At 45.5% G+C, this 23,328-nt stretch overlaps 1 protein-coding gene across 1 annotated transcript in view; it reads left to right on the top strand.

Annotated features, from left to right (window-relative positions):
- Positions 1–22,577: 22,577 nt before the first annotated feature.
- MUSK (muscle associated receptor tyrosine kinase) overlaps positions 22,578–23,328 on the top strand; it is a gene marked incomplete at both ends in the record, with an annotated part of 54,095 nt that continues 53,344 nt past the window's right edge. Inside the window, one exon of the mRNA XM_082335356.1 lies at positions 22,578–22,656. Within this exon, the coding sequence (XP_082191482.1) occupies positions 22,578–22,656 (79 nt within the window). The remainder of the gene's footprint in view (positions 22,657–23,328) is intronic.

Here is a 23,328-nt window from a genome sequence, read left to right as displayed (position 1 = left end):
CACAAGATCTCTGGTTTGGTTTTTTTTTTCATTTTCAGGAGGCACCGAAGTGAGAAGGCAACAGTTCTTCCCCTGTTGTACCACACTGTACAACCACTCTGGCTCATGCAGTTTGCCTCCTGCACCATGTCCCCTACAGTAATGAGGGCCTCTCTCAGGGAACTTAAGTTGCAGTGTAACAGGCATCACTGCAGGGACCTGGATGATCCTCACCCCTAGCTATCCACGAAGGCTAGCTTGGCTTTAGGCAAGAAATTCCTGCATGTTTTGATGAACAGGGATGAATATTGGGCCTGCTCCGCAGCATACTGACTGGTCCCAGTGCCTCCAGGTTACCTTCCTCCTGTCTCAAGCAGAGAGAGGGTTTAGAAATATCAGCTCATCCCTATATGAGTACTTTTTGGTGTTTTGGATGCTCCTTCCCTGGGGCTGGTGATGGAGGCCAGCCAGGGAAAGACCCGGGCAGCTGCCTGTGCAGCAGTCTGCCGGTGTGCATGGGGCACCCCGACCCACGAGGAAGGCACTGTGCCCCATGGCAAGCGGCATAGGCTCCCTGGGCTTGGCCTTTGCTGTTCAGCCACGAGCTCCATGCGTGGGCATAGCAGCTGTTGTTATATGATATTTGCATGCATAATATATGACTGTTTTGTGAACACCTGATCCACTTTTCACTGCTTGATAGAGCTAGAAATTGGTCATATAATCTTTGCTTGTGTTAAACGCATCCCTGTTTTCTGTTTCCCCCAGTCCCTGTGAGTACCATTCTCATGGGGAAAAAGGTCTTTTTCCATGAAGCCTACAAGAGACAACTTGCATGGCTGAGTTGGAGTAGGTCCATGACAAATCAATAGCATGTGAACAATTGCCACAGCCAAGCATCATCCCTGCTGGCTTTCCTCTTCACATCCCCGTCTATTCCCTTTCATGACAGCTTCCACTGATGCTGGTACTGTGTTGGCTCTTCTGATCGGCGTGGGAGTCCATCTCCTGCCAAGGCGTGAGGAAAGGGAAGCCTGGCCGCCCCCGTGGGACTGCCCCTCGGGGTCACTGCTCGGTGGGAATGCCCCTCTCAGCGCTAGGTCTAGAGGAGGGTCAGCAATAACGCAGAGCATGTCGGCTCCCAGGCTTGCTTCTTGCAGAGCCTTTTAGCCAGGCCTTTCTTTTCAGGTCTTTCTTTGGTGAAAAATCCCCCACAGAGCTGCCTGTAGTGCAGCCTCAAAATCACTTCCACCGCCCTCCTCAGCCCTCCGCAGCACCCCAGGTCTGCTTATTTCTGGCTCTGTGGAGGGAGCAGATATGGCCATCTCAGTCCTCTCACATTCTCCACAAGCCTCCAGCACCACTGGGACCCTAAGAGGGACAACACTCCCCCCTCAGCCATACAGGAGATGATCAGGGACCAGCTCCCAGGGTTAAATTTGCCTGAAACAGATTAATTAACTGAAGTTAGATGCAGGAAGATTTTTCCACAGTGCCCTTCACCAGGCAGGTGGTGAATACGCCTTGGTGAGCTCAGACTCTGCCCCCGCTCTAGGCTTTTTATATCTTATGCAGAATGGCTGGGAACTAGCTACGTGAATGCGACTTACCCCTATGTGCAGAGAGTTGTTTTTTTTTTAAATGACATTTCTCACTTTCTTCTCACTTCCAGTATAATTGTTGCATAACAAGATTTCATTGATTAGAATTGCAGAAAATTCAACCAAGTCAGGCATAGTTAGAAGGTTTAGCCATAAGTGATGCTTTACTAAGAAGCTGAATATATTTACTGATCAAATAAATCAGTATAACAAAGCAGTTGAAAAGTCTGGACCTTTTTCTTATCAGAAAAGCAGCTAAAGATCAGTAAGAGCTCTGCTGTGAGGAATGCAGAAAGAAAAGGAAGGACAAAAAGTCAGACCATCTTCTTTCAGTATTTTTGAATAAAATATTTCAGGTGTTCACACTCAGGAGTTTTGTTTTTGCTTGGAACCTCCTGAAACCAAAACTACAGTGAAAATTGCATCTACATACCAAACACAGACTTTGTTAAAACTCCTTGTCTGGAGAAGTTGAGATTTTTAGTGACAAAAAGGATAATTTGTGGCCTGAATTTCACATGTCACTCTTCTGTCCTTTGTCTTGATTTAGCCAACTTTTTGGAAATGCTCTCTGGCATGAACAAAACTGATCTTCTAGGCATGATCACAGCAGTGGTCTGGGTCAGTGCACCTGCAAGTGCACCTGCAGGGGCCTGGGGAGGAGGACAAGCCCGGGTCACACTGCGTCAGCATCCCCCAGACAGTCACTTCACCTGTCTCCAGCTGAAGACAATGCAATGAATGGTGGAAACAGATTTGAGTTTTGCCATTGGTGGCTCTGCTGGGAACTGTGAATCCCTGGGCTGCAGTGCTCCAGGCTTCAGAATCTGTTCGGGCACTTTGGAAACAGCTGCTTTTTTTTAAAAAAAACCTTCTGCTTTTCAATTTTCACATCTAAATCCCCCCCCCCCCCCCCCCCCCCCCCGCGCCGTCTACCTTCCTGGAATCAGCCAAAACCAATGTAAAAAAATTACAGTATCCCTCGCGGAAACTAATCTGTTGTACCTGAGCTGGTCACAGTTCCAGATGCAACCAGGAGATGTCAGTATGCTCACAAAGAACAAACCTCTGGCGGTGGTGTTAAGCAGTGCAGAAGACACTGTAAGGAACAGACCGTTAGTTTCCCTTGAGAAGTTAATATTTCGATGATATCTTTTGTATATGACATGGCTTAGGAGAAGGATTCTTCCTGGAGAATTAAAATTGTTCATTGTTCGCGTGGGAAAGCTACTAGCACGCCTGCACCTGTGTTTTACTCACGGACAAGGTCAGGCAGCGGCCATCCTATTTCTAAAATACAACAGTTTGCTCCCCCACCATAGCTCGTACTCCGTAAAACGGCTGCAAGTAACCAGAAGAAGACCTGAAAATCAGAGCTGGTCTTTACTGAAAATGCTCGTGACCTCTAGGTTGCTGTCACACCTGTCTCAGATTTTATTGGTTGGATACTGTTAACATTTGACAAGTGTTTTGTGCCTTTGATTTAATGATTGCCATGCAATTGCTCATGAGCAGACATCCCCCATCTCATAAATCAGTGCTGCTAACAACACCCAAAGCAAGTGTGTCAAAGAAACCAAGAAGTGACGGTCACAAAGAACAAGCTGCTCACTTACAGCAGCTTGAGGAAGCAATAGGGACAATCACAGACCTTATTCATGTCTCAGGCAGCCCTCCCATTCTCTCTTACCCAGGAGAACATTTTCTAAGTTCGTAAGATCAAAGACAACAAAGAGGACTTAGTTATTTGCCTAGTCAAACTTGCAAGAGAGCTCTCCTTGACTGACTCGAATCACGCACTGGACGGCTTGTCATTCAGTGGTAACATCTGTACACCCACAAAAAAGTAAAGCACCTCTGAAAAACAGATATCTCAAGAGCTTTAGGAACTATCTCAGGCTGAATGTGCTCAGCTCTACTGCTTAGGTCTGTAAGAGTGGCTAAACCTCTCTATATTTGAAGGAGGCAAGATCATATATTCCTGAATAATCTATTAGGAGCCAAATCCTGCTTGTTTTAAAGCTCTTTGTTGCAGTCCATGCCAAGTCAACAGAAATCATGTGTGATCTACAAGAAGAATCCAGGTTTTCTCATTTTACTTAGTTAAGCAAATATTCATGTGTTCATGGAGGCACACTGTTTGCTTCCATCGACACTGCAGCAGAGCAGTTGACCTGTGATGAGTCCAGATGCTAAAATGCAACATCTACTGAAATAAATTTGTAGCTTTCTTCCACTTCTGCTATGTGTTGTTCTGCCAAATGATGAGATCCATTCATTTAGGAAAAGATATGCCGGTGAATGCTGTGAAAATCATGGGTGAAGAGACTGAAGGTCTGAGAGATGGAGGAAGAGATAGGAAAGAGCCAGGATATGACACCTTTTCAAGTTTGCTACCAACTGTTTGGCATCTTGTTCAGTCAATCTGAGAAAATGCCCTTCAGGTCTTAATTTGTGGGTGCTGTGGAAGCTGTGGATAACATACTGACATTGCGGTCACGCTCTTCTCAGGCAGTGGTTAGAGAAACTTTGTGCAGTTTTGGAAACAAACCCCCAGGTCCAGACATCTTCCAGTAGAACTGAATTAAATGAAACTGCTACTGGAATAGAAAGAAGTCACACCAATCTCTCTTAACCCCCAAAGTGACCGGCCGTGTTTGGTATGTTCTAGTCTGTGTTCCCCTCCCCAGGTCCTTCTCTGATAAGACTGCTCTGTCTGATTCAAGAGAGCGCCTTGTTGTTGACCAATATACCACGCTGAATATCAAGGTTCTGTTTTTTCTCAAGTGTTAAATACGCATCTGTATTGCCACAGTGCTAAAAACCAGACACCCATGGTGAAATGAGGAAAATGGTGTAGTTTACCTGTGTCATGAGGGGGGTATTGTATTGTCTCAGAACTTATGGAATATGCATCAGGCTCACAGAAAGCCCTTTGGAAGGAGTTTCACAATAGGATCTGGTTTCAAGAGCTGAAATTTCACCTGAAAAATGGAGTTTGCAGATGGAAAGCCCACTGTTATTTCCTCTGTGTATTGTCAAAGTACATTGTGGGATAATGAAACGTTTAAGTGCTAAACTACATGTCTGAAGCAATGAAAGGAAGTCTGACATTTCCTGTATCCACAGGTCCTTTCATGGGTGGATGCATGTGCCCTACGTGCAAGCTGTGGGGAGAGTATAGCATGGTGCTGAAAGTGAACTGTCACCTTCCCAAAGATGCTTGGGCCATGGAGCAGTGCACCAGCCTGGGTGAAGGGAGCAGATGGACGTGTGCTGTGAACTCAGGTCTTACCCTTGAGCTACAAGGCAAGAAAGCTATTGTCTATGATTCATTGTCGGTCACAGAAAGTAGGCATACTTTCCCAGGGACAAAGCAGGATTCCTGCACATGTGGATGAGAGCCTCAGGCTTCCTCAGACCTCACTGCTGGAGTTTGTTTTCAAAAAAAGTTGTTTTTCATCATAAGTCTAATTTCTTCCAGCTTTTCTGACTGCATCACTTTCAGACATTAAAACATCACAAAACCCCCCAAAGTACGCTCCTCCAACTTATAACAAATTCAAGTTTCAGTAAAGGCTAAATTTAATATACAAAATAAAATCACTTAACAACAGAGAAAGGCTTCTTTGAGCTCTGAAAATGAGAAAAAGCTCCTCGGTAGAAACAGTTTAGCATTAGCACTCCTACTTATTCACTCTTCAATAAGAGACTTTGGAGGCAGATCTGGAGAGTGCCAGATGAAGTCAGCTAAATTTGCAGCTGGCTCAGTCAGAACCGCCACTGGGAAATGCAGGTTATGCCACCAGCTAAAGACTGAACAGGCTGCTGAAGTCTGGGTGTATTGCAGAAAGGGCTGAATGTATCCACAGATAGTGGCAAAATGGTTGCACAAATAGAACAAATTCCCATTTCAACAGGCAAAGGAAAAGTGAAGAGGAATTTCCTTTTTAAATATTTTGGTCTAGGAATCTACCTATTTTCTCCGATTGGATATTTTAGAACAAAAACCCCTTATATGTAAAACTGGTCAAAGACTTTGGTTGAAACATTGTGAGTTTGCTAAATCCAAGGCAGAGAAACTAATCAGGGATTAGAAGCCAGTTCTTCAGACAGAGAAACAAGCCAACAAACCTTCCAAAGACTTCATTAACTCATGGAATAACTGAGGTGGGAAGGGACCTCTGGCTGTCCAACACCCTGCATGAAGCAGGCCCTGCTAGAGCAGGTGCAGTCAAAGTTTGAGGAATCCCAAGGCTAGAGATTCAGCAACATCTCCAAGCCCCTCTTCCAGTGACTGACCTCCCTCATGATGAAAAACTTTCCTTAATAGGTAGACCAGAATTACCCTTTTTGGAAATCGTGTCCTCTTGCCTCTTGTACACCACAGAATGACTGGACATAAGGTCTGCCCTTCCCCTCCTCCTCTCCAGGCTCAACCAGCCCAGCACCATCTGCGTTCCTTCATATGCCCTACGCTCCAGCCCAAACTGTTGCAAGGACCTCCTGTTGTCACCAGGTAGAATATGCATCTTCTTGCTTATTCTTTGTATAGTCTCACTGTATTTTAGTTTATTGTCGAGAAGCCTTTGAATCACAAGAAGGCGGCATCCTGTAAAGGATGTGAAGGAATGAAGAACCGCTGCTGGCTGCCAAGGGGACCACACAGGCTCCATGCGCTGCCATGCTGGCAGGTGAGTTTGGGCAGAGGACAGCTGGCTTTGCTGTGAATTGATAGAAAATGTGTTCCAGTCTTGTGCAGGCATAACTTCTATCCGCAAAGTCCTCAGAAGCAGATTTCTTTGTGAAGACCATAAAAATATACCTTTTCAAAGTCTGAAGGAGTCCAAAGCCTTTCCATGAATTTCAGAGGTGCCTTCTCCAGGGCCTTGGTTTTCACATGCCTGTTCCATTACCTAAGCAAAATGACATTTAAAATGCCTTGGCTACGGAGAAGGCAGCACGTACAAGGATGTTCAAGCATGTTTTTGGTTTATTAGTTCTGTTACAGACACTCAAGCAGATGAATGTTAGAGGAGAAACTGGCTTTATAGTAAAGAAAGAGACCTACAGCAGTGACAAATTAATTTCCATCCTGTCATGACTCATGAGACAGCGCTACACTAACATTAACAAAATGTCAGTTAAAGCGGTAGTAATTATTTCCATTGCTAATACTGACTCTGGTTTAACAACATTTACAGGCTTTGTTACACTGCCATAAAATAAACAGTAATATAGAAACAAACCAGATTCTCTGCTTTTGAAAGAATGGACTTTTTCCCCATCTGTGCCCATGACAGAAGCATGCTTTGTGAAGGAAATCAGAGATGGAGGCATGAAAGCAGCTCATGAAAAACCCCGGTGAGGACTTGTGCAAGGTTTCAGCAGCATTGTATTCAGTGTCAGAAAGCCCATGGTCTTGTTTTGCCAGGCACACTGCAGATGGAGACTGCAGGAATAGGACCCAAACAAAGTTCCATCCAGTCCAAGTCAACTCTACAGTTTTTCCTGTGTGTTGTTACAATGGCAGACTGGGAGGAACTGGTGCACCAGCACTCACGATTTTCTTTCTCCTGTTAGACATGTCGCATTGTGTTAATTTCTCATAGTTTTGTGTGCTGTCGGTGTCCTGGCTTTTCAGCCATGAGGAACAGCGTTATCTGCCTCAGCCTGTGGATGGATTTCGTTGTGGTTTCATACCAGAGTATTCAGGATCATCCAGCAAGAAAATAAACAGAACATGCCCTGACAAAGAAATTGTCATAGGAAAACAGACTTTGTTCATGAAATTTCATAATAATGACCAATTCTGAGACAAAAGGGCCCAAGACCAATTATCTTAATAGTTACGATTTAATCCTTGCATTGTGGATGCCGAGTATTATCCGGTTGCCAGATGCTGGTTTCTAGGACTGCTGGAGGGTCTTAAGACTGCATGTTCAAAACAGAGATTTATAACACCCACCAGACTGTATGTAATTTCACATCACAGAACAATATTTCTTAAGGGCTGTGATCCTCAATACAGGGCAAAAACAGGACCAAGCCTGAGTGTTCCCCGTGAAATGTCTTCAACCTGCTCAAGCTTGACTCTTTTGGAAATGGATGTCTTTTAATCTCTGGGAGTTTAATGAATATTAAATAACCTATTTAGCCTAAAGGCCTATTCCTGTCCTTTTAGCGAGGGCGTGTGCAAAGGAAGCACATTATTCTGCATTTGTGTCTATAGCCAACACAGGGGCACAGGGGGGAACCCACACAGCAATGGCTCTTTTTTGATATAGACAGAATTTTCCTTCCAAAATGACCTTATTGCACAATTGAACTTCTCACCTGCTTTTGACTTGGTCGTAACCTCCCAAGCTTATCCTCAATGTTTGTTAAAATAGTCTTTAGTTTAGTAACTTGCACATCCCCAATATGTACCTCTGTCCCTGGAAATTCAGATACCGTGAACCACAGAAGCTTCTTGCTGAAAGCAAGCTCCCTGGAGGTAAATGAGGTGTACAATTTCATATATGTGCCTGAAGTGCTGCCTCATTGTGGTGCACAGAGTGAGTCACTTCAGTCTTTGCTCTTGCCATTGCCAGGGACTAAGTTTTAAAACCAAACCACAAGGGATGTTGCATTTTGTACCAAGTGAGGGTATTATTCGTATCAGCAAATGGACACTGCACCACAGAATCCCATTCATGTTGCCTTTTTTCCAACCTGACGCCCCTGCAGATGTTTTAGTAGTCCAAATTCAGTTAGATTTGAACTACCATGAATCAGACCGTAATTAAATCAAAGGAAGATTATCCATGGCCTATTCCTATAAATTATCAGTACGTTGATTCTAATAGAGGCTTTGTATGCCAAAAATCTCCTGAGAATTAGTCCCAGACTGCATTTTTCTTTTTAAGGCCTCACTTATTTTTCCTAGCGTTTGGGAGAGTTTAACTTGGCAATGTTCAATGATCCCTATTATCTGACTTGAAAAAAGTAATAGCTTTTAGATAAAATCAGACACTTCATACAGTATTGAAGAGTGATTATCTGAAGATTGGATAATAATCCAACTAAAAATCAGGAGACTTTCCTTACATTTTCATTCATTGCCAACTCTTTATATGAGGATCTATAGGACCAATATTCAATGCACAGAAAAACTTGGCATAGGAAAATCTTCTCTAGATGCCTACCGGTTGTAATTCAAAGCCTTTTGAAATTAATGCATATCTCTGCAAAAGAAGTGGAACAACAACTTGTTTTTTTTTATTACAGTTGTTACTTAGCTTTTTTAATATGCTTGTAATGAATAAAGACATCAAAATTAAGGTGCATCACTAAAAATTTTAGGCACGTTGGCAGCCATTTTAGGACTATCCCTTTGTCCAGGTGTCAGGGTTTGCTCACTACGAGTGCTTTTATGTGGTATAGCTCCTCCCATGCTGTGTAGCACTGCAGGGCTTCATACCCTTATGGCCACACTGCTGGGGGAGGGGTGTCCCTTCGAAAATCCTGCAAGTCAGCACAAGCTGGCTCCCAGGTCACCAGTTAGCTCCAACAGGGTTAAAATCTGCTGGACCTGTTCACTGCTGCTCTATCTTCCCACCCAGCATTGTGTGAACCTTGTGCGATGGGTACTCTCGGTGCCCTCTGGTTCTGCTGTCTCAGGGTGCTGGGTACGGCCAGGGAAATGCTCTCACGCCTTGGGCCATAGCAGTCAGGGATTCTCTGGCTAGATTTCTTATTCCATGCTCTCTGTCTAGCACTAAAATGGCTGCTCACAAGGTAACTTACAGGACAGCAGCTAATAAATGGAGAAGCTATTATTCTGGCAAGATTTAATCACTGCCTCTTTGACTGGTTGCGCAATCACTTGGCTGCTGGTGGTGCCCAGTGGTTGATGTGGATACTTATAGATTAATGCCTCCATACTGGTTCAAGGGTTTAATGAGCATTAGTAAGCCAGCAGGCTGACAGCAGACTCAGACTGCCAGCACAAGGATGGTGAGAAAGGCACAAGGTGTATTGTAGTTTGTGCTCTAACAGACCTTCTACTGACTTCAAGTGCTCTTGATTGGTCCTTAGTTTCTCAGTTTGAGATCCCCAGGTTCTGCTTTGTAGCTTGTGTGCAGCAAACAAGGGAAGTCTCTCCATTACTGTCTGAACATTTGCTAAGAAGAAATTAAGCTGCTCTTTTTATGGTGGTGTTCAGTGTGGGTTTCTGACCTCTCCTATCGTAGGCAGCATTGGAAATGTGTGATGTGCAGCCACTCGGTGGGAAAGTCTAGGTGAGCCTGCTTGCATTGCAGGGATGCCATTTCAGAACAGAGCAGGAAGGTTGCACATGCTGGTGAGGTCAGGGTAACCACACCAAGTCTCGTTCAGCCAGACATCACCAAGCACTGGTCTTCTCCACTAGCACAATCCTCCTTGGTCTGTGAGACCTACTTCCAGCCCACCAAGTGCCTTCATCTTTCAAGACCAGCCTCTGCTTCTCCCCATGCCCCTGGGTGACTCCACATCTTTTAGGATCCATCATTTCCCCTTCTCTGTGTGCTGTGGCTGGGCTTGTTTCTCACTTGATTTCTTTACTGCTGCCTGTGCTCCTTCATTGCCACATATAACTTGTTCTATGCCACTGACAGTAGCAGCAGCTACTATCATAGCCAGCTTCACCTCTGGTTGCATGTCCCTGTTCCTTTCCCCCAAGGCTGATGTTGGGGTCAAGTAGTTGCAGGATGGAGGCAAAGGAGTGTTTCCCATCCGGCCTGGCCATCAGTGAAGGCTGTACGTTGCCACAGACAAGTACTACAGCCTCAGAAAGAACAGCAGGGCCATTGCCACAACACAGCAGGTCTTTGTTAGCCCTTGCACCAACTTCTCTTACCTAACTGAACTTGAGGTAGCATATGTGACAGCCTAAATCTTTCTATGCCATCGGACAGTATTGATGGATATAAGTTCTTGGCTGGCACACAAGAAGGGCCACAGATCAAGCCTTGTAGGAGCTTGGACTGGGGCAAAGCCTGTGTCCGTGGTGCCTCTGAGCTCACATAAGAGAGAGGAGAGTTTAAACATTAACCACAGTTGCTGAAATACAAGCTGCACAGAAAAGATGATCGTGTAATTTTTTGCTACTGGTGGGCAGGGAACAGCAGATGGGGACGGCCTCTGCACAGAGTGCTGTACTGGCAGCACCTTTGCTTTTGAGGGCAAAGTCTGATGAGGAAAAGCCATATCCCTTTCCTTAGCAAATGAATATGGTACTCTGTCTTTTGTAACAGAGCCATGGCCAGATGGACCATCACTTGGCAAAGAAATTGCAATGAAGTGCACTTGCTGGAAATGTTGATACACACTTTCTGAAAAACATGCTGAACATTTGGTCACTGTGTGACGTATGGTAACAAACTGAGAGTGGGTGGATCCGAGGGGGTGAACAAAAGGTCTGGCAGGGGATTATAGTTACCTATGTTCCAGAAAAAAAACTGTGGAGGATGTGACCATCAGGATAAGTCTGTGCTTCTGAAATTGTTTCTAAATACATAATTGTCCGCAGTCAAATACAGGAATTGTTTCTCCCTGTGCAAAGTGCATGGTGACATCCTTAAAGACTGGGAACTCATCCCAGGTCCATCCTCAGCGTGATGGTGGAGACCCAGGGCTCCCAGGCCATCTCCCAGCATGAGGGGCTGGTTGATGGGAAGAGCTCTGATCTGTGCTAGGAGAGGCTGGGCATCTGCAAGGGCTTGTGGAAGTGTCAGAAGATGAGACTTTTTCTTGCTTTTGAACCAAACTTTGGATCCCCTTAAAAGCCAGATTGTTAGCAAATAAATAAATGTATTTTAGCCAAATCTCATGCTACACATTAATGTCACCACAATGTGATACACAGGGGACAAGTTTTAGAGGAACCCGGTGCAGATATTGAAATACAATGGGACTCATTCTCCGTGAGTAAAGCCCTTAAAACCTTAGAAGGTCCTTTGAAATGCTACACTTTGTTGTGCTAGTTAATTCGTCACTGCAGAAGTCTGTCCCTCAGGGGCTTTTCTTCTATTCAGAGAGACTTTTTCCATTGATTGGAACAGGGCTATCGTGCAATTTCTGACAGCAACCATCCAAAAACTGCAGCCTGGAAAAATTATGGCTGTGAATCACTCCACTAGAGCATGCTACTCCTGTGGATGTGGGTTCTTGAACCAGGTCCCAAACCTATTGCCAGGGCTACACAAGTTGGTTTTGTTCCAGCGTTTCCAACCGTTGGGATTTTATCACATTATCTGATGTTCTGCTTAATGCTTCAGCCCCTAGGGCTATAAGATTATGTAAGAATCTCTGCTTTTATTACAAAATAAAGCTCATTTTCTAGTTTTTCCAGGAGAACTTAGAAATGTGACCCTTAATAGTGCAGACAAGGCAAGGTTACTAACTCCCCCCAACTGTTATGTTTAAGCCAACTATGATTTTTTAAGACCTGACTCATGATTTTTGAATGCCTGAGGGACACTAGTGTATTTTCAAAAATACACATATTGTTCAGCTTTTCAGCTTAATTCCTTATTTCCTCAGCCTGACAGCATTGCCTAATTCAGGGATTTTTGTTTCTCTGAATGTTTTGAATGCTGTAGCTCTGTAATGCATTCCTGGCATTCCAGAAGCAAGCCCCCAGGAACCTCTGTCATGCATCTGTCGTTGGAGGTGCCTTAACAAATGTCCTACAGCACGTTTAGAGTTTCAAAATCACACTTGTCTGCAAAAAAAGTGGTTGCTAGATATATCACTTTTGGCATCATTTCCATGAAACATTTTTCAGGATGCAAATTCCATCAAGGATAGCAGGGATCTTTCTTTTTCCAATGTCAGAAAGCACAGACACAACTGCTGTGAAGTACCCATGTGTGCATCTTGACTCTATGTGCAGCCATCCTACGTGCTTTTGTCCCTTGACAGGGCAAGCTGATTCCTCCCTTTGCTGGCCCAATATCTGGGAAGACGAAGTTGTCTGTTGCCCCAGGAGCATGTCGTCCTCACCCTGAGGTGGCTCCTGGAAGCAAAGGCATCCCCTGTTGTCTGATCCCTGACAATGCTGGTGGATGGTGTTGCCACTTGCAATCCCTGATGAACTGTGCAATGCTTTTCCCTGCTTGTAGGAGGCAGAGGAGTGAACTGGGTGGGAAGAAGACAATGCCTCCATCAAAGTGTGACACCAGGAGTTATTGTGCTACAGGTCTGGGCTAAAGGGGTCTGGGAGGGGTTTACAGCAGTGTCTGGGAGGGGTTTACTGGGACAGAGCGCATGGCATGGGACAAGCATCTGCAGCTGGCACCGGTGACAACAGCCCCCAGAGCTAGGGTTAGGCTCTCTATGGAGAGCTGTGGACAGTTGCCTAATACCTGCGCAAGCAAGCTGGCGCAGAGAGGGAAGTGACTGTCATTTGTGAAAGGCTGTCCAGATTGCTCCTGCTGGTGTGAAAAGCACACTGGCATGACTGGGGAGAGCAGCTCTGGGGTCCATGTATGCTGGGGAAGAGCCAAACACCCAGATACCCTCAAGACATTTGTTTGCCTGGACTAAAATGCTAAGCTCTCCTTGCTGCACTAAAATGGGGTCCCTGACTTCGGTTGGATGTTGTAGCTCCATGTATACCTGTAGATTACACAGCAGTGGGAAATGCTCCCAGTACTGGAAGCTCAAGGTCTGTACTACTCAGTGGTTTACGAGCTCTTTGGCATGGTTTTGGGCCATGTTAAAAAATTCTCAGGAGTGGTTTGGGATTTAGGATGGGCCCTTGCCAGCAGGTGGTCGGGAGGCTGTCCATCTCATGTGGTTCAACAGCATGGATGGAGGCCGGTGGGTGATGGTTACTGTTATAGACAGAGCCTTCTCACTTCTTGTAGGCCTAGTGAAGAGAAACTGCACTTTGCCTCATGCATGGGATTATCATGTTATAAAAGATTCAGACTTTTAACAGAAACTTCATATTCAAAATGAAGAATCTGGCTCCTGGTATGATTTGGTTATAGTAGGAAGATACATCCACTGAAGCTGTAATTTAGATGCCACACAGCTTCTGTGGCACAAGTCTTCACAAAGGCTTAATTTAAAATGTCTTCATGGGCTAAAATACTTCTTTTTCAGCTGGAGATAAGGCATGGGAGAGCAGAGCGGTTTACAGAGCATAGCAGCTGCACAGGGAACCTCTGATGTGCAGATAAGACAAACAGCTGAAGTCTCAGTGATGCTAATCAAATATGAAGTACAGACCCAGTTCTCCAGCAAGGGCAAACTGGCATAGCTCCACTATTGCCAAGGGAACGATAACAATTTACACCAGCTGGAAGTCTGCAGACATTTTGTGGAAATTCAGGTCCATCCTGCTTTTTCTGCCATGCATCTTCAACTGTCCTATTGACACCAGTAGGAATTGGACCCCTGGTGTCAGTGAAAGTGGGATTTCCAGCCCCTGCTGAGAGAGGTGCGGGTCTTTGCACATCCTTCATGGACCACCTCCTGCATCCCCAAACGGCTGGGGAAGAGTCATGGATTTGGGAAGCGATGATCTGTCCCCTGGTGTAGGGCAGGGAGGGCCCTGGGACACAGCTGATGGCACCCCGTGGAACTGTGTGGCCTGTCCGAGTGCGTGTGGATGGGATTGCAGTTTGGCAGACCTCGTCTGCACCAAGATGAGGAGGCTGCCATGGGAAAGCCCCCGCCTGCTCCAGACATGCTGTCAGGCACTGCTTGGCAGCTGCAGCACATTAAGCGCGGCGTTGGGGAGGGGGAAATCCAGCCCTGCTGCACGCCTGCTGCAGTCAGAGGAGACACGTCAGAGATGAATTTGGCCTAGTGCATTTTTTATTCATCCAGATGCTCCAGATCTGCCACTGATACGTATGGAAAAAAGCCAAATACTATGAAAACGCCTCGGACAAAAGCTTTCCATGGAAGAACTGACACTTAAAACTGGCTGATTGCAAGCTGTTTTGGGGACCGGAGCCCAGTGCTGCTTGCTAAGTGTGATGTCTGGGACAGGGTGAAGCCTCGGCCACTGCTGCAAAGATGCTGAGGTATCTTACCACTCCTGGGGAACATCTGCATCCCTAAATCCATGTGGGTTTCCCTAACATGATCTCCTTTCCCAGAGACCACCCGCCCACAGCAAACCTGCCGCTGGTGGGGGAAGAATGTCCAAGGTGAAAATGTGCTGAAGCAGTGACCAGAAACCCCCTCTCCATCTGGGGTGGGATGGAGGAGGTGGATGGGAGAAAGGACCCTCACCTGGCCAAACGTCCCCCTCTAGCTGCCCTCTGGGGACAGCACATCAGGGCAGGTGTACGTAGGAGAAGTCATTCACCCCTCAGTGGCAGCAGCCGCAGCTCTTGGGGAGGGCTCTAAGCCCATCTTCTGAGTCTCAGCCTCTTGCAGAGTTACCCAGGGTGCCTTCTGCCCTGTATGGATTTTGAGGCAAAGTGTTTTGCTATATGACCATCTTTTCAGGGCATAAGGTAAATTTTGTCTCTTGCCACTCCCTCCCCAACAGTTGAATATCGAATGGTGAAGCAGTTAGCCACAAGGCAATTTCAGGTTAGGTTTTGGTGCAACCCCTTGACCTCCATCTGTATTGTCTCCTGAACAGCTGTACTGCTGATCCATCATTCATTATTTATTCACAATATCTTAAGTGACAGAAGCACATTGTGCTGGCCAAACACCTGGGCTGTAGGGCCAGGCCCACAGACTGCGGACATAGCCCTTGCTTCAAACATATTTAATGATGCTATGTCAACAACAGGCGGGGACAGGACCCTCAGGCCAAGTCCACTGAAGTTAAAAGGACTAATCCTGTGGATGTGCCAGTGTTTCGGATCATGTCTTCTATGCTCTAGCTCTTTTTCAGGACTAAACCAACTCCTAAGGAAAAATACTGGACAATGCCTATAAATATGGGGCATAAGAGCGTAACATCTCATGGATGGTCATAAGTGCCACCTGCTATTCCAAGCCTGCGGAATTTTCTTCTCACTGTCTAGTCTTCTTCCCTACGCTTGTCAGGCATGTACAAAATCCCATACCTATCCCTCTTTTGTGGCACCCAAGGGGCTTCTGGACTCCCTCCTCTCAACACTCTGTGCCTCACAGGCTATTTTGCAGGGCTGCAAACGCTGCATAGGGGTGTGCGAGCACGGTTGTGCTGCCAGGGCACAGAACCCCACTGCGGTTCCTGCAGAAAGCAGTGCCATGGCTGCAGTCCTGCTGCAGCTGGTGCAGGGACCCATTGTCCATAGCTGTGCATTTCTAAGGGCATTTTCCTGAGGCTTGGGTCTTTGGTTCTGCTCTCATTTCTCACCTCAGGTCAGTCATCCTGGTGCATATCAGTATCGCACTGTTTGCTGTTAAATGGGCTGAATGTGTTGGACGCGTCTCTCAGCTAAAGACCTGCCATTTGACTAAGGAGACATATCCACACATATTGCCATGCTAATTGTGGTTCTTCCAAATAATAGGCAGCAGTGTTTAAATAGCAGCCAGTGAGACTGCCGTAGCAGGTAGATATTGGGATGGCCCAAAACACTATAGCCAAGAATGCCTCATTGAGTGAAGTTCACATTGGGACCTGATCTCTGCAGTGCAAGCCTCTCTCCCATAGAAATGACTGGGATGTCACCAAGGATTATGGCTTCAAATGAGCAGCAGGTGAACTCTTAAGAAATAAAGATCACAGGCAACCTTCTGCTCTCAGTTACACTCCATTGACGTCAGTGGGGTTGCCTCGGGTTAACTCAGAGCAGAATTTAATTCCTTGTTTTTAATGCATATAGCTGAAGGCCCCCAAAATGTTTTTCAGCATATGGTACAGTGTCTAAAAACGTCACCAGCTACTCCTGGGCTACACATGCTGCAAATTTCTTCTTCCTGTCACAGCAACAGAAAAAAACTATCTTGACCAGAAAAAGCTCATGGAGCTGTTTCGCGTGTTGCAGCACGCTGCTCATGGTTCAGTGAAATGAAAGGGGATAGGATGCCCCTGGGACTTGTGTGTTGCACACCTCCTGCAAGCAGTCGTGGCAACCCGCCATCGGCTGGCAGGACGTGGCAGCTCCGTTTCAGGTGTCCTGTTCCACTGGCAGACATGCTATTGCATGGGTGCAGGTACTTTTGAAATTTGAGTGTTTCCTCATATCACACCCATATGTTGTAACACCTCCCAGATCCCATTTGGCTCCAGAGAGGTGTTGCGGTGTTTCAGAGATGCCATAGTGATGGGTGGGAAAGGTATTTACAGGCCTATGAATACAAATCACTTAGGAAAGCTAATTTCTACACTGTGTACAGCGCCACAATCTTCCACTCAAAGCCAGTTGTGCTAGAGGCTGTATATTTGAAACTGAACTGGTTGTTTGCTTGTGGCACACCTATAAACCGCTTCTTGGCTTTTGCTCCTCCACAGTCTAAAACAGCAATCGAAAGCAAAAATAATGACAGCCAAAAATTGAACATTGAACATTTTTCAATCATCTGACATAAGGCATCACAGTACATAGATTTATTTCATTGTACTTTTCCTTTGTTTTAGCTTTGATTGTTTTAAAGAGGTGCTGACAATAATTAAAATATTACTCACAGGATTTCTGGTATGAAATAGTCAGATTCTATTTTGTAGTGCCTGTATTCATGCAATAACTGCTAATATTACCATCAGATCAAGCTGAAGTTGAATTTACTTCTTGGTGAGAGTGAGATTTTACAAGGTGCAGTATGCTGGGATCAAAGTCAACGTGATATGTTACATCCCTAATGCATTCCTGTCCTGAAGCACCTCCTCATTTCTGCAAGAAGGGATTCTGTAGGGAGATGTTCTCCTTCACATGGTCCCTGTGGCCTGGAAATCCAAACTGTGTCCCTCCTTCCCCCGCTTCCCTGGGGGTTCACTCAGGGCCCTGCTATAACTGGTTCTAAATGCAGGTCTTGTTTCTCGCTTGCCAGGTTGTGGTACTATGTGAAGGAGAGCAGGTTTTGTGCGTCAGCAGCCACCCTGGCCTCACAGACTGCACTATTCTGACAGCAGCCAGAGGATGAAGGGCTGAAATCAGAGGTGGGGGAACAAGGGATGTGCTTGCCTGTGGCACCCCTCTTTGCAGAAACATGGCCGTCTCCGATTCCCCCCAGCTCGGCACAGCAACAGCGTTACCCTTGCAGAGAGGAGAGGGTTACTGAGAGCGTGAGCTTTCCCTGTGTTATGGTGTGGGGCTGGCGGCTGTGGGCAGGTCTCCCAGCAGAGAAATGAATTTCATATATTATGAAAAATTTGCATTCAGCTCACCCTCTATGCTATATACACCAGGGCACAGTTAGCTACCTGCATGACAAGGGATCTTCCTCCCTCATTACAGTATTTACACTATTTCACTACAGTAATTTCACCTCATAACACTACATGATTTTGCCCCACCACAGGACATAAGACAGCAGATTATATTGGCCTTAGTACTGGCAGATACCATGAGCTGAAAAATTAGAGGAAAGTTTACAGCAAGATGATAGCAAGAAATTAATGCAAATCTTAGGTTTCTCAATATGCACAAAATCTCAAGAGAAGAAAAGGGGAGCATTTTAGATTCAGGCATCAGAGATCAGTAAGTGTTGAAATATTAGTAGGAGATCAGAGATTCGTACAGATGGATGAGGGCAGAGGCCAGCAAAGTGCACCTGAAACCCTGAAACTTAAATACAGTAAGTGGGGCTTTGGGATGGGTCTGTGTTTCTTAAAGGACTTTAGAGAAAAGTCATTCCTTCATTTTGACAATTAAAAAACCCCCAAACCCCAAACAAAAAAAAAAAAAAAACACAAGCACAGGGTAAAGAACAGCAGCAGCGCAGCTTATTCCCTCACATGTTACACTGAATACAGCATTTGCCATTACTGACACAAGCAGCGATACCTTACCGGCCATATGTATGTTGCAGGTTGGGTTAAATCCCTTGGAGCCGGTGGCTACAACAGCTGCTTCCACTCAGGATCACTATAAAGAAGCAAGTTGCAATGCATAATAAAAAAGCTAAAATGATGTTCACCTCCTCCCCAAATGCTGGCATGCATTATGAGAGCTGCCCTTTCCATGCCATACACCCAGGGGCATGTGCTGCGTTTAGGTACTGCTGGCAGCGTGGGCGGGGTGGACTAGGAGGACTGGTGTGCCCAGAAGCCTATGGCAATGAGACCTTGATTCCTTTCTGTGTAGGAAGGCACACATGCAGGCCCACGTGGTCAGATGGGTTTCACTGTCAAATATTTTGTGAGGATGCCTGTATCTGAGGGGCCAGGAGCCTTGAGGAGCGAAGCAGCAAGGGCGCACCAGGCACAGGGTTAGTGCATGCAGGGACGTGTGCATGCATTCATCTCAGGTAAAGACCACACAGTATATGTCCTTCTGGGCTCTGTGCTGACTGGAAGAGGCTTGGAGCCATGACATGGCACCTTGGGGTTTGAAGACCACTTTTCTTTTGTGTCTGTACTCATCTGGTACCTTGGCAGGTTAGGGCTCGCTCTTTTTCTGGCTTGATTGTTACATACATGAATTGAGCTGAACACTAGTGACCTAGTCATTTTTAGGGATTCTTGTTGCTGCTGAAAAGCAAGTAAAAATAGCCTGGCCTGTTGTATAAGGTCTCAGATGTGGTCTCATGCTTCAGAGACTGTGTCTGTGTTGCATTCAAAAGGGTGACTGCAGGACCGGCAGCATCAAAACTGAAGACCGGTGGCCCTTGTATTTACTGAGGTAGGTTGGCAGCACCAACATTCACGACATCGTTGCATTAAAATGGACACTGCTAAGGCTGGGTTAGTGCTGACTTGGATATTTCTGTGTGAATCACCAGATGCTGGGTGACTGGGGCCATTGCCAAAGCAACTTCATTGGGTCCCTCCACAGAAGGAGGTTGTTCCCTGGCTGGACACTTTCTGCTGGAAATGCCTGCCCTAGCCTGTCTACTTGGATTAACATCTGGGACTATCTAGGCAGAAGACATCCCAGATGGTGATGTGGGGCAAAAGGCAGTTTTCAAAGTTTCCAGCGATCAAATCATGTTGCATTAGCATGTAAAACTGTCATCTTCCAGCAGAGCCCTTGGAAGAAGGAGGGAGAGAAGAGGTGAACAGAGAAAAGGTCAAGCATGGTCCTGTCCTGCAAAGAATGAAGAGCAAATTTCTCCTTTTATGGTGGGGAGATACCAAGCAATTCATTAACTGGAAGACAGTTATCTGAACTATTCAGAAAACTCTCAAAAATTGTGACTTTATTTGTATTTATGCATTTATTAAAAAATATTTTATTTATTAAAAGTCACTCTGCAAACAATTTGCAAAGGGAAAAAATGGTAGCTAGATGAATGAATGCTCCAGCACACCTTGTCTTTGTGCACTGAACTTCACGAACTGACTTCGGTGGAGGTGCAGAGAGCTAAGCTGCTGTACAAATCTTTGTAGGAACAAAGCTTTGCCTGCAAAGTGTGAAAGCCACATGCTTCTCATTACTAGTTGTGTCGGCTGCTGGGACCTCATCTTGACAGAGGCCTTGGGGCATGACTACAAATAACAACAGCTGCAAGTAACAATTATTAGATGTAAACTGTGCGCATCTCAGCTTTGTTAGGAAAAAAAAAACCCAACAACCAACAAACAGCAAACTCGTAACTGCTGGGAGTAAAAATTAAAGGAGCATTTTATTTTTATAAGGTAAGCCTGGAAAATGCTTGGAATAAAAGCAAATTTGGTGTCACTGGTATGTCATTTCCACTCATTTCACTCTATACAGAAACATCTTTCCATGATGGACACAGATGATCACCAGCTTCCCATATATATTGTTTGTTAGATGTATGGCATGTGTAGCTGGAGAACAAAATAACTCCACCTTGTGTATGGGTATCCTTTCTACTCCCATTTATAATGTAAATTTACATCCTTTCAGTTTAGAGCAGCATAGCTCACTGTGGTCCTTAATAAAAATTTATAAAGCAGAGGAGATGAGAGGTTAGGAGTAGTTTGGTGATCCAAAAAATGCAAAGGCATTTTAACATTTAGCAGCCATCATTGTCCGTGTCATCTCTAAATGCTGTGATTGGCAAGTAAAAGGGAAAGATTAATTTTTAGACTTGTACAGGATGGTGCAGTTTCAAAGTCCTTGTAACACAGCACAGACAGGAATCCAGTGATGCAGAAGTCTTTGGTCCAGTCCCTCCATGGAGAGAATTTTACCCTAACAGACCAAGTTGCGTTTCCATGGAGCAGATTAATTGGATGTGATTGAACTTAAACAAAACAAAATAAATATTTATAAGTTCAGCCATAAGTCAGGATTTCTCTGTTCCCTGGTAGGATTATTGTTGTTTCATTGTTGTCTTGTTGTTTTGCTTTGTTGTTGTTGCTAGCTCCAGAATTCCTGGAAGATCTTTAACATGTTTGGTGAGTGCTTCTGCCTTTATTCATCTTCAGAGGAGCACTTGTCTAGGCACCTTTGCTCCTAATCAGCTGTTGCGTGTCCCCAAAGTAACATTGCCATTATCAGACCATGCCAAACCATTGGGATTCACACACACATAGCTCTGGCCAGCTTTACTCCATTTACTCCCTAGAGGAAGCACTGCCGAACTATGTATGTTCATTGCAGAAATGACTGTTAAGAAGTGGTTGAAACCGAGACGTTCAGCAAATAAAGGAAATTCCAGAGATCTCAAAGTACCTGTTACTGTGATATGTTATGACTGCACATTCCCTCTCCTCAAACTGTGCCTTTTAGTGCAACGCTCACATCCGCTCTGCTGATAACATGATGAAAAGTATCTGGAGTCATGTTCCCAGGGCATCCTCATCAATTAGATTCTCCCGAGCCTGATTATTCACCTTTTTCTTTTCTGCTCATGCAGATATTGCCCCCACATCAGCCTTTCCACAGTGGTGAGACTGATTGCAAACGCTCTTCATATAAATATTTATGTTGGGAAAACACAGAGTACAAATGACTTGACATTTTTAAAAAAGATTATGTCATGTAGACCGCTATGCTAGGGTGGGGCAAGATGGAGTTAGTCAGGAGATCGCCTCAAGTCCAATGCTCCTTTAAAGCTTCCTAGAAAATGAGCTCTGATTTTCAGTCTTTCACTTTAGGCAGAGACATGGTGGATAATAAGATATTTCTGAGGGATGAATAAGGTCAGTACCCAACAGCCATATTTGCCTTTACCCGTGCCCAAATACCCTGGGCTGCTGCTGATGTTGAAATGAAATGCTCCTTTTCTCTCAGGGTATAAATGTCGCTCCCGCTGTGGATATTCACTTTTTGGGGGTCTATTTCCAGGACAAGGCTCTGCTTTTCCAGCATGCTGCAGTGGTTCTCAAACACTGACCGCCTCCTTGGCAAAGAAGGGCAGTTTCAGCCCCCAATGCCAACCTCTCCTGCTTCAGCGAATACATCTGTTAAGAAAAGAAATGCTATCAGCGGGGCAACAGGTGGCATATTGCAGCCAATCATGAAAGGTTATAATAAGACAGAGGGAGTGCGTGCGAGAGAGAGAGAGGAGAAAAAATGAAAAACAGGGGGGACTAAGCTGAAAGAAAATCCAGTGGCAAGCATTTTTTCAGCTACTGCACATATATGGTGCTGAAATAAAGGCCTGGTGACTTTGCAGCGCTGGGGTAGGGTACTGCCCTGGAAATGCATTTGCCCATTGTACTCCTCTGTTTGCTTAGAAGGAATTCAGAAGGGATTTGCTTTCTCTTGTTTCACGAGCCCCACGCTTTCACACTGACCGAAGTGGATACGCACCAGCTGGCCACGTCCATCACCGCCGCCGGGTGGGAGAATTCCTGATTATACTTAGATCCCGCAGACCCCGCTCCGTCATTAGCGGAGAAGCTCTGCTCGTGCACCACCATCCGAAATGCAGCCGGTCGGGAGCTCCGCACACCTTGCCTGAAGGAGCCGGGTGCCTTCTGGATCAAACATGAATGACTTGCTGAAGGTGCCCCTGGTGCACATCCTCACCCTGGCAGCCCTCAGCTTGGCCGAGACGCTCCAGAAAGGTTTGCTTGGAGGGGCTTTTGCCCTGCTCTGCTTCTGCCACTTGCTGAAGGAGGTTTTGCAAAGGGGAAGGCGTGCCTGGTAATGGTGGGGTGGGTGGTGTGGTAGCATTCCTGAAAAGGACAAAAATGCGCTGCTTTTGGTGGTCGCTTCACTGCTTTTAGAAGGATAGCAGTGAAAATAATCTCTTATTTGTATCTGGGACTGAAGGCTCTTTGTCTAGGAAGAGCACGTAGTCGTGTTGTAATGGGCAGGGGAGACCTTTGGGTTCAGCCTGGGTGGGATGGACATTTCTCACGTCAAAGGAAGCTTACAGGTTTTAATGGTTGGTAGCACCCATTGCTGCAGAGCCCAGGATTTGTGGTGTTCTGCGTGCCTGTGTGTGTTTATAAATATATAAAGATCAAAGAAGAAGTAAATAGCTATAATGTCTTTACAGAGTATATGCATATAAATACAAATATGCATGGTTTGTATTGCATATAACACAAAAGTTATTATAACTTCTTCCTCTCTTGTGCGCGCACACACGCACACACACACACGGACACATGCACACTTACTTTTAGCCAATACAAGAACTGAAAAAAATCTGTTTAGAAAAGTCTTTGAGGTACAAAGTACAACAGTGGTCTGGTGGATGTACCATCTGGTAACCCTGTGGACAAAAGGTT

This window comes from Platalea leucorodia, assembly GCF_965183815.1.
Source record: "Platalea leucorodia genome assembly, chromosome: Z".
Taxonomy (NCBI): domain Eukaryota; kingdom Metazoa; phylum Chordata; class Aves; order Pelecaniformes; family Threskiornithidae; genus Platalea; species Platalea leucorodia.
This window is presented reverse-complemented; position numbering and strand designations above follow the sequence as displayed.